Source organism: Pecten maximus, chromosome 8 (assembly GCF_902652985.1).
Source record: "Pecten maximus chromosome 8, xPecMax1.1, whole genome shotgun sequence".
Taxonomy (NCBI): domain Eukaryota; kingdom Metazoa; phylum Mollusca; class Bivalvia; order Pectinida; family Pectinidae; genus Pecten; species Pecten maximus.
Window position 1 is genome coordinate 8,423,338 of NC_047022.1, and position 15,069 is coordinate 8,438,406.

General features: G+C 36.5%; 2 protein-coding genes across 2 annotated transcripts; one reads left to right on the top strand and one right to left on the bottom strand.

Moving 5' to 3' along the window:
* The first annotated feature begins 1,113 nt into the window (after positions 1 to 1,113).
* LOC117332093 (plasminogen-like) lies at positions 1,114 to 7,041 on the top strand. The gene is made up of 5 exons (XM_033890978.1): positions 1,114 to 1,221; positions 1,637 to 1,727; positions 2,624 to 2,806; positions 4,322 to 4,516; positions 6,171 to 7,041. The coding sequence occupies exons 1-5, from the start codon at positions 1,114 to 1,116 to the stop codon at positions 6,395 to 6,397; spliced, it is 804 nt and encodes a 267-aa protein (XP_033746869.1). The 3' UTR covers positions 6,398 to 7,041.
* Positions 7,042 to 13,020: 5,979 nt separating this feature from the next.
* Positions 13,021 to 14,720, bottom strand: LOC117332094 (polyketide synthase PksJ-like). The gene is made up of 2 exons (XM_033890979.1): positions 14,021 to 14,720; positions 13,021 to 13,616 (listed from the first exon to the last, which is right to left on the bottom strand). Exons 1-2 carry the CDS (start codon positions 14,718 to 14,720, stop codon positions 13,021 to 13,023), a joined length of 1,296 nt encoding a protein of 431 aa, XP_033746870.1.
* Between the last annotated feature and the right edge of the window lie 349 nt (positions 14,721 to 15,069).

Consider the following 15,069-nt stretch of genomic DNA (forward strand, 5'->3'; position numbering starts at 1 on the left):
AAATTCCTACTACAAATAAAGTCTGTTTAATTATTTATTAGGTAACAAAAGTTAAGGAAAATGCTTTTACTGTTTTCCCAAGCCAACCATTTACATTGAATATCGACTTCGTTATATTGGGGCAAATCCATCAGAGGTTTAGAGCAAACATTAAAATTTAATTATAAAGATCTATTTCTGTTCCTTGTCATCTAAACCTTTAACAGAAGCAGAATAGCTTCACGAGTTGTCATGAGTGGAGCCGCGGTGGCCGAGTGGTTAAGGTATCATGACAATTTATCACTAGCCCTCCACCTCTAGGTGGTGAGTTTGAAACCCAAGTGTGGGGCAGTTGCCTGGTACTGACCGTAGGTCGGTGATTTTTCTCGGGGTACTCCGGCTTTCCTCCACCTCCATATCCTGACAGGTCCTTAAAAATGACCCTGGCTGTTAATAGGACGCTAAACAAAAACAAACAAACAATCGGATTCTGAGTGAATAATTCTTGAAAAAAAGTCGAGAACCGGGGGGGAAAATTATCATAGACTTATATACAAATTGCCATGACAAGAGAGTACTAGAATGGAGTATTTAAATTTCTCAACTAAACGACAACAATCACCACTAAAGGAAAGCCACACAAACGGAAAATTCTATGCAAATCAAAATGATGTACTAACATTATGTGAGAAAGGATTTACCTTCGTTACACCTAAAAGGAAGTTCTAAGAGCTTGATATACCCAGCTGCATACAAATTCGTGATCTTTCTACCAGATATTAATCTCATGAAGATTGAATACTGATTTGTTCCGAGGGTTGATTTAGCTTTTTTTTTATGAAATTTATTTGGAACAGCATCGGGGAATACTGGATGTACTACGATGATAGGAAGAGCAGGCAAATGGAAGTTTTGAACTATAACAATATGGCATGTTTTCCTTACTCCGGGATTTTAACTATTTTACTGTGTAATTGTTTCACAACAATATCGGCGACATGTTTAATGAAGGAGCCACCTTTACCGAAGAAGAATATGGTGGTCAGTGGTAACATCTTCCGAGCTTTTAACGTCACCTCTCCAATAATGTGTATGAAAGAATGCCTGACGTTACCAATATGTAATTCTGTGAATATGTATCCCGATTTGTTGAGGTGTGAGCTGAAGCTGAAAGATTCTGAAGAGGGTGGTTTAGAGGCGTCATCGGGTGGAATGACGATTGATGCCGCTGATATTCCGTGGGTAAGAAAAAAATCAAATATTAAACATCTAACTAAGCAAACAACTAAAACATTTTTATTCAGCAACTGTCGTTGTATATGTTAAAGCAAATATACAACGGTTGCATTGAGAGCATAAAGGAATTCGAAGACATTACATTTAGAAATTCCTTTTTTTCTGCAGTTTCTGTAGTTACTACAAAATGAAAATTATACATACCGGTGCAAATCTGGGATGCTAACACAATTTCCCATACCAAAGGTACATTTTAATGCAGTAGAATGTATTTTTATCAGTGAAGTATTGGGTAAAATTGTCCTCTATCAGAAAGTGTAGCCCACATTAATACACCGAATTAAACAAGAACAAAAGAAATCTTGAAAAAGTTAAAGTAATGTCAACGATAAAAACCAAAAACCTACATTGTATGTTAAAGGAATACGCCGGTGACTGTCGATTTCACACATGTACAGAAGCCGAGAAATGTGTTGGAAAGAAGTCAAACGAATTTCTCTGTATTTATTACGGTACGTATATTTTTGTATTGTGAATTTTATTTTCGAAATACTATTTGCATTAATTTATTATTAGAAAGTATTAAAACCCTGTAACTGTGTTATATGTTTAATTAACCTTGTACGGCGCCTATTTGAAATGTTCCATCTTAAAAGGCATTTAACAGGAATGTCAAATCACAGACTCATAACATTTTGTTTTCCGGTCTATTATACTAAAACCCGGAAATAGCTATTCAAGAGCAAAAATCTTTGATGCTATATCACTTAATGTCATATCAAGAACTTCGGTTACTTTAGGACGACCTCGCCTGTTTGCGAGCTGCATGCATGTGATAGATGTGTTGTTGTTTGTATGTGTGTGTTGGGGGGTGGGGGGGGGGGGGGGGGGGGGGATGTTCGCGTTTGCCTCCTGGATTCAGCAAGGAACTGATAGTGGCTTAATAGTGTTTCCTCACTGAAGCATTATACCGAAGGCACCAAGAGCAAAATGTATGTAATGCAATTGTGGCAACAGGTACGATTCCGACGCCCTACTGCAGGATAGGGCTAACAGGAGGTACAATGTAGCATTAAATATTTTTGTACGTTAACCACAGTGAGCAAGTCTTCCCTACATGTATATTGATGATCACTCAGCTCATTGGCCAAAAGGGACACAAGAGGGAATAACACAGAACACACGACGGAAACAATAGTTTAAACCTTATATCATATTAAAGTCCCGCGTATAGATGTGTCCGCCAGTGATATTGAGATTGAAATACATAAGAAAATTAGAAAATGAATATCGGTTTACAGTTTAAGCTTAATCTGATCAATATGAATCAATTTTACACAATCTCGTCCCTATCTGTTTTGATGACCAAACTCATTATCATTCCGTACGATACTGCTTGACCTTACAGATTTTTGTACTGGATCACCACCACCATATGGAGCCAACACGATCACAATTGATAGGACCGATGGACTCCCTGTCGCTACTTACCATTGTCCACCTGGAGTTGGCTATAATCGCGGAGAAAGACATTCATATTGCGACCCCGAAACAAACACGTGGAGTGCTCCTGGGCTGACATGCGCTTCAGGTAATAGGGACATTTATGCTCTCGTGACCTGTAATGTTGCAAGAACGTTGCCATAGACAATGCATAATTCCTTGCGATTTGTTTTAAATGTATATGCCTTACATTGTACAACAAACTTTTACCAGTTAAAAAAATATTTCAATAATCTCGAGGGTGAATTTGGTAATTCGACCATTTTTGCGTTCGAACTCGAAACATTTCGCTCTCTAAGCTGACACTCTATCTCAGACTAGCTCGGTGGCCTATACTCTCCATTGTTACACTACTTCCTTCACAAAAAAAAAAGAAAAATCGCCTCGGAAGACAACTATAATCCGGTTACTGGGTCGCACAAACATTATTAGTCGCCTATATTGCACACACGTATGGATCAATAGCACCAAATGAAAAAGGATTTCAGAAATGAAATATCTCAGCGGAAACCAAAATTCATTACTTTCTGCGGTGAAATCCATCCGCTATTATAATTTCATTATTTGAATATTTGTTTTGTATATATGTAAAAAGAAAAAGGTCTCGACCTCAGTAAATCACCAGTAGGTAAAACAGTTATACAAGAGACTGAAACGTTACGCTGCACTTTGACACATGTTTGTATTAAAATTAATCCTCTTGTCTACGTTTGTCTTTGTCATCCTTTTCTCTCTCTTATTTTTGTTTCAATATAAATATATATTTCTTATATTTTGCCATCGCTTAATATACATTGAGATTGACTTGCAGCTTCGGTATTCTTCGCTGTTTTTGACATGCCTTATTTAAACGGGCAATGAAAAACTAGGGAATAAGGATAGGGTGTAATATTCATTGCCGAAACATCCTGCAACATATTAAGGAATATCAAACATTGGCCATCGAAAATATCTATTTCAATCATTTAATGATTACAAAGAGGAACGAGATATCATTTTGACCAAGTCCATCAGCCGTTCGGCCGATGTGTGAATACAATCAAATTACCACCTGATTTTTCTAACCAATTTGAATGATGTGGCAATTTATATATTATAAATATAACTATTGTCAAATTTAACCCCTTCATTGAGGAATGTCATACCCCGGGGTCACGGGATTAAAAAATTGGTAAGGCATATGCACTTTAAAACCTTTGGATATTTGAATCCTTTATGAAGATTTGTGAAATTTCAGGCAATTTGATACTTTTTATCGCATACCTATGACTGCTCGAAATAGGGACCACCTAATTTGCAATTTTGAAAGGTTTCTGCAAAACTTCATTGAAAACGGTTCTGAGGTTCCTGAAAGTTGACGACGGAGAACAGAAAACCAATGATGGCGGACAAAAGGTGATTGCCAAAAGCCATTGACACTTAATCCCATGTGACCTAAAAGCGATCAAAAAATATATATAAAAAGAGACAAATAAGCAAAAATACTTACGCAATAACAATGGCCTGCTGAAGTTTTAACAAAGAATGCATGCATACTAGCCATCTTGTTATTTGTGAAACTTGCTTTCATTTAGCGTCAATGATATTATATGTTCTGATATAGGTATACCGAATGGATGTGGGTTCCCACCTCCTCTGTCTGTCCCGCATGGTATCACACGTATCTACGAGGGAGACCCTTATAGGGCAATCTACACTTGTCCAAGCCTCGGTGATCAGGAGCCCGCTGACCACTGTCCATTCACACGTTGTATAGGAGTAGAAGAGTGGACGCCTGGCGCTAATATCTCCTGTTCAGGTATTCAGATGTTTGTTTGCTATTTTAAAATCTTATTTGTGTATAAACAACCGTGATAAATGAACCGTTTTGCCATAATCCGTGTGGTGCTATCGTATGAGGTGGAACCCACTTCAGAAGATTTATGTTCTCTCTAGGAGACAAAAAGGCACCAAACACCATTTTATCTGACATTTAGCGATTTTCCAAGTTGTTTTTATTAACGCCACGTCGTCATAAAGAGGAAATGCTTATGCATATGTTACGGTGCTAATTGATAGGTTGTGTGCCTCATATTGAAGGATTAAATTTTGCTGGCCATATAGTATTATTTTTCAACATAATCTTCTTCATTATCTATACACGTTTGCCAGCGGTGTTTAAGGGCCTCAATGCCACTTTATAGAACCCCTTTTCTTGGCTCTTCAGAAAGTCATCAATTGCATGTTAGGGTTAGGATTAAAGGTGCCTAAAACAGCTGGGTTTTTTTGTTTTGGAAATAGATGAAAGTCTGATGGAGCGAGATCATGTGAATAAGGCGACTGCTCAATCACTTTAAAGCCACAATCGTGAATGGCAGCCATGGCAATGACGAACTCTTTCACCCTAACCCAAACTCTAACCGATGTTGTCCATTTTGCAAAAGCCGCTTGTCTAGTTTACTTTGGAGTGCTACCTCGTCGATATAAACGAACCAAATGAGACCAGTCCTTGGGTACACAGCCCTATATAGTCAGAGAATAGTAGGACTTAAAAAGAATATTCTCGAGTATCTCCTTCAATACGAGGTTCACGACATAGTAATCATCCCTAGTATTTTTAAGTTAAAATACGTATCCAGCAAAACTATACTATATATTCCTTTAGTTACAATTAACCTTTTCACATTTTAGAAAGTATTGTTAATATACTGATATACAAATGTACTTGTATGAATTGATACGAACACAGATAACCTTAACATGTAAAATCCCTAAACACTATTTTGCGAAACTCTCATTTCGTATTGAATGGTGCTAATATTTTATGTGTCTATGGAAAAACAGCTTGAGATTGCAGGTGTGGTAGAATAAGCCAGTGGAATTAAGTCCCCAAGGTTTTCGAAACCTCCAGGAAACATTTTCACTCATTTGAATAGTTCAGAATATGTGCTTGGCGTTTTTTTAAGATCATATATTGAAAAGTATAACACTTACTATATCACGATTAAACCTTGCTTGCCAGGTTTGGCATCTTTTGACCGTTTTTAGTTCCCCGATAGCCTCCTAGATACTTTAACCCATAAGCACTTATAGGTCACACAAGAACGAAGCAGCTGTGCAATGCAGTTGAATTCAATTAGTATCAAATATATAACACGCAATTGGTATGGAAATGTACATATGTGTCATTTGTATACTCCTTGAGCAATATTTGAGCTTCAGAAAATTGTAAAAAAAAAAAAAAATATTAAAAAAAAAAAAATATTAAAAAAAAAAAATATTATGCCTTCGTAAAAATAATCTTTGCATGCATTAGTAAGAGTTTCAATACTTTGTATTGCACTTGTTGTCAGATATATGATTTATATTAAATATCATTGTTATATCATAATACAAAATGTAAGCATGTGTATATTCAATGAAAGATGATTATACATTCTCTGTATATTACTTTATCTCTATCTTATTTCCAGCCAAGGACTGTTACACAACCACTGAATATGATGGTAACGTGACATGTACGAAAACCGGAAGAACATGCCAACGATGGGATCAGCAGACACCCCACATTCATGCCTACTTCGAAGATAGAAGTGACTTCCACAATTACTGTCGGATAACTCCTGATATCGGACTGCCGTGGTGCTTCACCACAGATATCGCAATGAGATGGGAGTTGTGCCCAGTTCCCAAATGCTAGATGCTCAGAAACTGTTGTGAATTTGTTCAATGACATCTAGGCGCACCCCATAACCAAAAGATAATCGAATGCCCTGTTTTGACGGAAATTGAATTCAACACATGTCCCCACCATAGTTCAAAACATATTAAAAGACTTGGGAAAATCCAATTTTATACCCGAGCGAGCAACTCAAACTATGGCAAAATGGCAAAAAAATCGTTGCTCTCCTTAGCTCATGGACAACACGGTGAGATTGAATTCTACATTATGTGACCGTTATCGGAACGAGCTACGGTGACGAAAGGAGGGTCTAGTACCACCTGCTCTTGCATTTGTTCTCTGTTTTTATGCCAGCTAAATGCCCGATAGTATAGTATCTCTTTTGTCTTCACGGTCGAAAGTATGCTGAAGAAGAGTTTCTGCACTAATCTGGATTGAATGCCGCTGAACATGTAGTATATCCGTTCCCTACAATAGCCACAGGCTTTAACGAAATTTGTGGTCATTGCTACTTCGTTTATATGCGTTCCACAAATGTTCATTAGGTTTATGGGTGACCAACTGTTTGATGTCTTATACAGATTCGTTATTTTCATGGCACAGTCGCTTAAACTAGTGTGATTTTTTGTGTGTAATAATTGAATAGATTTCCTTAATATGTACTTCTGGGCCCATATTCATAAAAAAATCTTAAGTTAAATACTTAAGTTTGACTATTTACTTAGTTAAATAAAACTTAAGTTAGAAATTAAGTGCTATTCATAAACGACTTAAGTATTTACTTAGTGCATACTTAGCTAAGTATAAATATTTAAGTATTACATGTAGTTGCTATGTTGTTGTTAAGTAGCTGCGTGACGTTTTTCGTAAAACGTGAAATTTGGCACTGGCGTTTCTGGCACTCCAAAACGATCAGAATCCGGAAATAGCAACAGCAAAAAAGACGAGATGACCAAACTGGACAAAGGATGAATGTCTGGTGATGGTGAGGCTAGTACATGTTTACAAGTGAAAGAATACATGTCATACGTGGACGATTTAAGGACAGACTGTCGGCATCGGCAAATAGGCAAGCGTGGGTTCAGGTTGCCGACATATTGAACAGTTCAAATGCATTAATCAGGAGAGAGCCAGAAGAATGCATGAAAATTAGACTAACCTCTGCGTTCAGGCCAAAAATGCACATAGCGTGTTCATCGTAGAGTCAAGGACAACAAGTACGTTTTAGTTGATTTCCACTAAACCAAACATAAGTTGAAATGTACATATCAAACCTCTAGTCACATTGTACGATCTGTAAAATCCCGCTCCCCAAACATGCTAGAACTGTCACAACAATCAACCTTTACTTAAAACATTTTTCAAATTAATGAATAAAAGATACAATAAAACTTTGAGGCAGTATTTCTGGTTTGTCAAAGTCAGCAAGAGAAACAAAAATGAAGTTTTATCTAAATAAAATTTGATTGGTATGTGGGTATGTTCCTTATTAACTACAATTGCTCCGTGTCGTTGTAGTATTGACTTCGTAATGGGTCTTAACGACAGTGAGATTGACTCCTCCATCTTCGATTCAAACCTTTACATCTTGTTTTAAATGATTGAATACAACAAAGTAATAAATATCCTCATGACGTTACTTAACTTTAAGTAAAAACTTAAGTAATACTTATGCTTAAGTAGTTTTGTGAATACAACTTAAGATAAAACCTTGAATTAAGTAAATACTTAACTTAAGCTTTTTTATGAATATGGGCCCTGGTCACAGAAAAGAACACAATTTAAAAATGCTTTACATATTCAGACTTGAAATATTAGGATTTTTGATATTGGTTATTCACAAAATATATCTTAAGATAACTACTCTGTCAAATTCCTGAAATCATCTAACATCCTTACTTTTCTGTAATTTCTTTTGTGAATTATTTATGGTATGTTTTTCGTAAATTATTCGTCGTTTTGAAAAATAAATTACTGGGCAGAGAACTGGTGTTGATTTTTTTTTTATCTAAAATTCAAATTGTCGTAGAGATACTGTTAAGCTGTTAATTTTCACGGGGATGATATTTCCCGGTTGTCCTAGCCAGTACTAGGTATTCAATTTCGTTCAGAATTTTTTTTATTAATAAACACTTCGCATTGGTGTTTATATAAATATATTCGCCGGGAATTGATTTCTGCACTTAATTTAAAAACGTGTAGATATTGAAATCAACATCTCGGGTATTTTACCAACAATATATATCACGGATCCAAAGATAAACGACGAAAATTCCGAAAATAAACTTGTTTTAATACCAATGTAAATGAGAAGGACACACATCTTATGTCACACAACAGGGTGACTGTGCAATATCTGCTATGGAATTTGCCACAAACAGAATGAATGTGAGTACGTATGATGGTTTTACAGGGAACGACTCGTATAAAAGTAACGAAAAAGAGATGGAAAAGAACAGTGACAAAGACAAAGTAGAGAAGAAAAAGAAGGATAAGCACAAAAGCAAGCAGGGAACGGTAGACATTAACCCAAAGGGAAAATGGATCGTACACCGGACAGGAAATACGGATCGACCAATGGAGCGTTTCCTCAAGTCAGCTATAGAAGATCCAGACATCAACCAGGACAATGAATATAAGTTAAACAAAACAGAGATAACCACCAACGCCGGAAGAGGAAACCGACAACAAAAAATCTAAAAAGAATGATACAAAGTTAAAATAAATATAAGAGATTATGATGTAATTGACACGAATGTTTTGTTTTGTCTGAAAAAAATTGAATAGCTTCTTTACAAGAAACAGGGATATGCTTTATCAAATGAATAGAGGGATATACGATTTTGCTAACGTTTATCATAGTTACGGTAAAACGAATAGACGAGGGGTGAGTACCATCATAAGCAAATAAATTCCAGCATTATCAGTAATGTCAGTAAGTCAGATGATTAAAGTAAATATGGTATGCTGAATATAAAGTTTGATGATAACTTCTAAATGATAATAAACTAAAAATTCTGAATTCTAAAAAACAACCTGGGAAAAAAGATAAAACAGTAGCTAGATCCTTGAACGATTGTTATAGAGAGGGCGAATTAATTACATGTCGAAAGAAGGGAATAAAAAAAGAATGACGAATTAAATTTACGAAATTTGATGCCGATCACTCTAATTAATACATATTACAAAATAAATGCATATGCTTTAGCAACTCGAATGAAACCTTCAATGCCAAAGATGATTATAACTGATCGAAATGGATATATTCGGAAGAGATTCATTGGTTATAATTATAGACTTTTTCAAGATATAATTGACTTATTAGAGAGATTTAGCATTGATTCCTCGGTTTTTGGGAATCATTTATCAAGGGGTCCATCAATAGCAAATCAAGTAAAACAGTGATATTTTACATTTTGTTAAGTTTTTATATCCATTTAAAAAATGCATGTTTCAGAAGGACACAATTAGCTCATTTTTAGTATAAAAGCATGGCAATTTTTCAGGATTGTTTGTGTGACTAAGAATTATCCATGCTACATTTCACCATAAAGTTACGCTATAGAAGAAGCTGTGAGAGTCTAGAGCAAATTATTAGTGATTTTATTCTAAGAAACTACATGTCCAAATAAATATTGGCAATGTTTAGATAATTTCTAGATAATGTCGTAAGTGATCGTAAGTTTTCGTAGCAGGTTTATCTGGGGCTGTGAGATCTCGTATTATTCCGTACGTACGACCGCCAATTACAACGAGTAATGTCGGGAACTTATTCTCGTTCTTTATTGCATTAACAAGGCAGTACTGTTTTAATCGTTCACTGTATGAATCCCAAGTCTCGATGTTTTCATCAAATGGTTCGAGCCTTCCTATCCTGGCCGCCATTTTGTTTTTGAATTTTTACCACTCGATCGGATATTAATCGGTTTCGACTGACCTCCCTTCGAGTTCCGAAACTTGACAGTCGTTTCGTTTAGGTACATACATTTCACTGGACGTGTGTATCCTGCTAGCATCGCATCCTCGTGGCCAGAAATGTTAAATGTGGGATTCGGTTCTGTTCATGACAAAACGACAAAACGACAACACACATGTGGGTATCACACCGAGAATGAGGTCTTTATTCAATCACGTGACAACATCTAATACACAAATATGACACTCACTAAAATCCGGACTCTTTGACCGAATACTAAATACATAACAATATTTTCATTTTTAATCAATTGATATGTCAGCTGTAGTGCAGTGATAGGACTTAAGGAACTTTCAGTTCGCTGTAGTTTCAATAAAAATAGTTCTACAAAATTGATTGAAATCGTAGTAATCTATAAGTCGCCTGTGCTACATATGCTTGTAATGATTCTATAAAACCGCACAAATGTTCACCGATAAGGTTAGACTTTCTCGTGCGAGTACGTAACAAGACAGACTTGCCCCGAATAAGACTTCACTTCTCCTTGGGACACTATAAAGTCTATGTAATCGTTATAAATTCTAATATTTTAATTTAATAAAAACAATTTTGAATTAGGTAATACATATACAACCAACAGTAGTTGCAAAGTTGAATCTCGGTAGCCTACGTCGTGTTTTGATTTTGTTTTTGTTAATTTCATTTGTTCAGATTAGTATCAAATGAGAAACGTTTCTATAGCTTGGCAAACACAAATATCAGCTGATCAAGATATCAAAACATAAATATGCATCACCTAACGAAACCGTAATTTCATTAAACAAGCAAACAGTTCTTTAACATATTTAAACGTCGTCTTTTTCTAAATCTTCAACGAACGCGTCCTTGTGAGTTTAGATTTGTTATCGAAAGAAAATTAACCATAGTCTGGGTTGACGATAAATACTGATGCTGTTGAACAATAAAATTGGTCATGATAGAACAGCTATAACTTCCAACATCAACTTTCAATATGGTATAATATTGAAAATGTCTGGTTCTGACGGGAAAATGTAATACAATCCACCCAAATAACAGCAAAAGTCTTTAAAATGAACGAGTGTGAAGTTGGTGTTATTCCACCCGGTACTCGTCGGGGAATCATTTCAGGGACAATACCCGATGAGTTCAGGATGGGCTTTATCCCTAGTTTTCTTTTATATATGCGGACAAGACGGTCAAACCGACCAAAACATCAATCTCAACGGACCTGTGGATGTTAATGCAGGCTTTGAAAGACATCTTCAGGATGACTTGCCCAAAACAGATATAAAATCAGTTGATCCATATTGATTTTATTACTAAATAACTTTATATGTCAATCCGACCCAACTGTGAATCCATGCTAAATGAAAGGAAACGTCCGGTCTTACGTCATAAAAACAAGCCGTCTATTTATAGGAAAAAACCCCGGTCGAGTGAGAAAATTACTGACAAGGTCGAAAGGCCATTGCAAAGGTAATCTTGTGACCGTTCTGTAAAAGATACCGAATAACTAAACAGGCCGTTTTCTTCAGGAAACATTTAACTATCTATATGTGCATTATATATGTTTCATGATTGTTTTGGGATTTTGAGGGCGATCTAAAGAGAACCATTGGCATGTTTAACCAAAATATCTCATAAAAGCGTTTTTTCACAGGGATACCAGATAAAACCCAAACTTAGATCGAGCCGAGTTTTACAATGGTGCAAAATGTCAGCCAACTTATATCTGTCAATTTTCGACGCTCATATCGCTACAATAGCCGGCAAAATCAGCGAATTAGGCCATACTTCACCACGGTCCGTAAGGACCGATAACAGAGTTATCGCCCCTTACTACACTTCATTTTTTTGATTTTAATTCTGATGACTTGAAATTCAATAACAGCTAACTGCAGAATTTTGCACAATTTGATTACCAAGATAAACAGCTGATCAGATCACCAGGTCAGTTGGCAAAACAGTTCATGTTAAGAGATGAATGCATACAAGTTCGTAGTCAGAGATGAATACATACAAGTTCGTGTTCAGAGATGAATACATTCAAGTTCGTGTTCAGAGATGAATATATACAAGTTCGTGTTCAGAGATGAATACATACAAGTTCGTGTTCAGAGATGAATACATACAAGTTCGTGTTCAGAGATGAATATATACAAGTTCGTGTTCAGAGATGAATACATACAAGTTCGTGGTTAGTGTTGAATACATCCATGATCATGTTTAGAGTTGAATAGATACATGTTCATGTTTAGAGTTGAATACATACAAATTCAGTAGGAACTGCTAGCATCCCTCAGCAATGAAGCATACATAGCGTACATAGAAATAATGAAAACGTGGTTCTGATACGCAAACGATTTAACACTTGTAGCTCGACAAATAAGATATATATTTGTAAAAGGCAGTTTAAAGCTACGGGAAACAGTTTTCCTTTTCCGTTTACTGATTGAGATTTTGTTCAGATGAAATAAACATGTATTAGCAGTAATGTTAAAACAATGAACGACTTTGCCTCACAGAAATCTCAAAAAAAAATTAAATTGGCAATTTATACAATTGTATACAATAATTTGATGTAAGCATGAAATACCCTAATAAATGTACTAACACCTGTACAATGTCAACACCTTGATAATTGGTCTTCGTTTTACATGCAGTGGATGTTGTTGACACATTGTATTGTTACTTCAATCAGAAGCTACTTGTTCATACTGGCGTGTGCTTTAGTCAGACCCAATCTTGCAATTGCATCGCGACGTATTGTTTTTCTATCAAATTTTCCATTTCCTACCTCTGGAAAGGCTTCAAACTGCAAAAAGTAGGTCGGTATTTCGCTAAGATTGTTCTGAGTTTGCTCCTTGAACAGTTTCTGCTCGAAGAACTTTTTCACGTCTTCTGGGTTGACCTGCCCGGACGACACAAAACACGCACAAACTTCTTCAAGTAGTCTTTTATCAGGTACAGGAACCACACAGACGTCTTTGATGGACGTCATCCCTTTTAAAAGAGACTCCAACACTCCCGGGTATATAGTTTTACAGCCTCTAGATATGACATCAGCTTCTCGCCCTACGATAACGAGATTTCCATCTCGTGACAGATTACCAAGATCCCCTGTTCTGTACCATTTCTCTTCTGTAAAAGCCCTCTTTGTAAGCTCGGGATTTCTATCATATTTTTTCATTGCATATGGTGAGCGGACCTGAATTTTGCCTATCATTCCCTTTTCGATTGGTATATCTTGATGGTCTACGATTCTGATTTCTACTCCAGGAAAGGGCCTACCAACGTCTCCTGCATTTAGAGGTTCATTCACATCAGTAGAACTGTAAACAGCTAATGGAAAGCATTCCACAGAACTATATACTATCATCAGTTTTTGACAGAATCGTCCTATGACTCCCATGTAGAAGTTGTCAATCATCTGACCAGTTACGACAATGCTGCGGAGCCTGAATCCGTCCTCCGTTACAGATTTGGGTAGGTCCAGTAAATCATTGATTACAAAAGGCTGGAGCCATGCATCTGTGCAATTTCTCTTCTCTCAAAATCTGCCAAATAAAGCCAGCATTAGCGCTATTCATTGTTACATCTGACCCTAACATTACCCAGGGTTGACCTTGAACGATAATATATGGAACAATTTTCGACATCCAGCCAAATAATTTTTCGTTGAAATTAGCCTTGTGAAAGTTTGCCGCACACGGAGTATTGGCTTGAGGGCAGTTTATAAAGGCTGAAGTGAGAATGGCGAACAATCTTTGATTTTCCAGTACTCCCCGATGTTGGGAGGACTATCGCGTCGTCTTCTGGATAAATGATTGGCAGTTCGATTTGATCCAGCTGAAGTGATTGTATGCGTTCTAAAGTTTCCGACATGTTATCATCTGTTTTTCTGAGATATGTAACCTTGATATCAGTGTCCTCATTCGCGCTGTCTGTTTGAACAGTGTAGTGATCCAGCATAGCTTTGACAGGGGGAAGAAAACAGTTGTCTTTGCCACAATCCACCAACATGACTCTTGCCTGTAGAAGTTGAATTTGTGCCATGACATCTTGTGCCGTTTTCAGATTGATATTGGCATTCCATATAATAGCTCCAGCTAACATTATTCCCAATGATCCAATAGCCTTCTCTAGGGAATTCGGACCTACCAGGCCTACTATGTCACCTCTCTTGACTCCCAGTGTCACCAGATATCTTGCCAGGTGTTCAGCTTGTTGATACAGGCTGGCGTTCGTTAAAGTATACCTTGACCCGTCCAGTTCTCTGATAATTAATAGTTCCTGATTTGGACGTAAGCGAGCATTCTCCCGAGCTATCTGGGTAACTGTGTTGTAGTTGTAGGGCCTACCAGGCGGGACATGGAGATAACTAAGATTTGACAAAGCAGCCATATCACTTCTCTGAAAAGAAGTAAATACGATTTGTCAAAATATGAACAGGAAGATTAGCCACTACCACACTTTATTACAAATTAAAAGTGAAGCAAGGATGAATGCAATGAATCTCATTTAAGACTTGTCAGAAGTGCGTTACTTTTGTCAGGAATTGAACATTTTATCATACTTTAATGCAAATGAAGAGTTAGATATTTTAGAGCAAAAAAATAATCAAACTACATAACACAGCTGGTTCTTCCATTTAGGAAAGGGACTATAGTGATGACGCCTTGGAGAAAACGCAACAAAGACAAAAAGAAATACAAAATGTATCAAAATATTAATGGCGTGGTGCAAAAGAAAA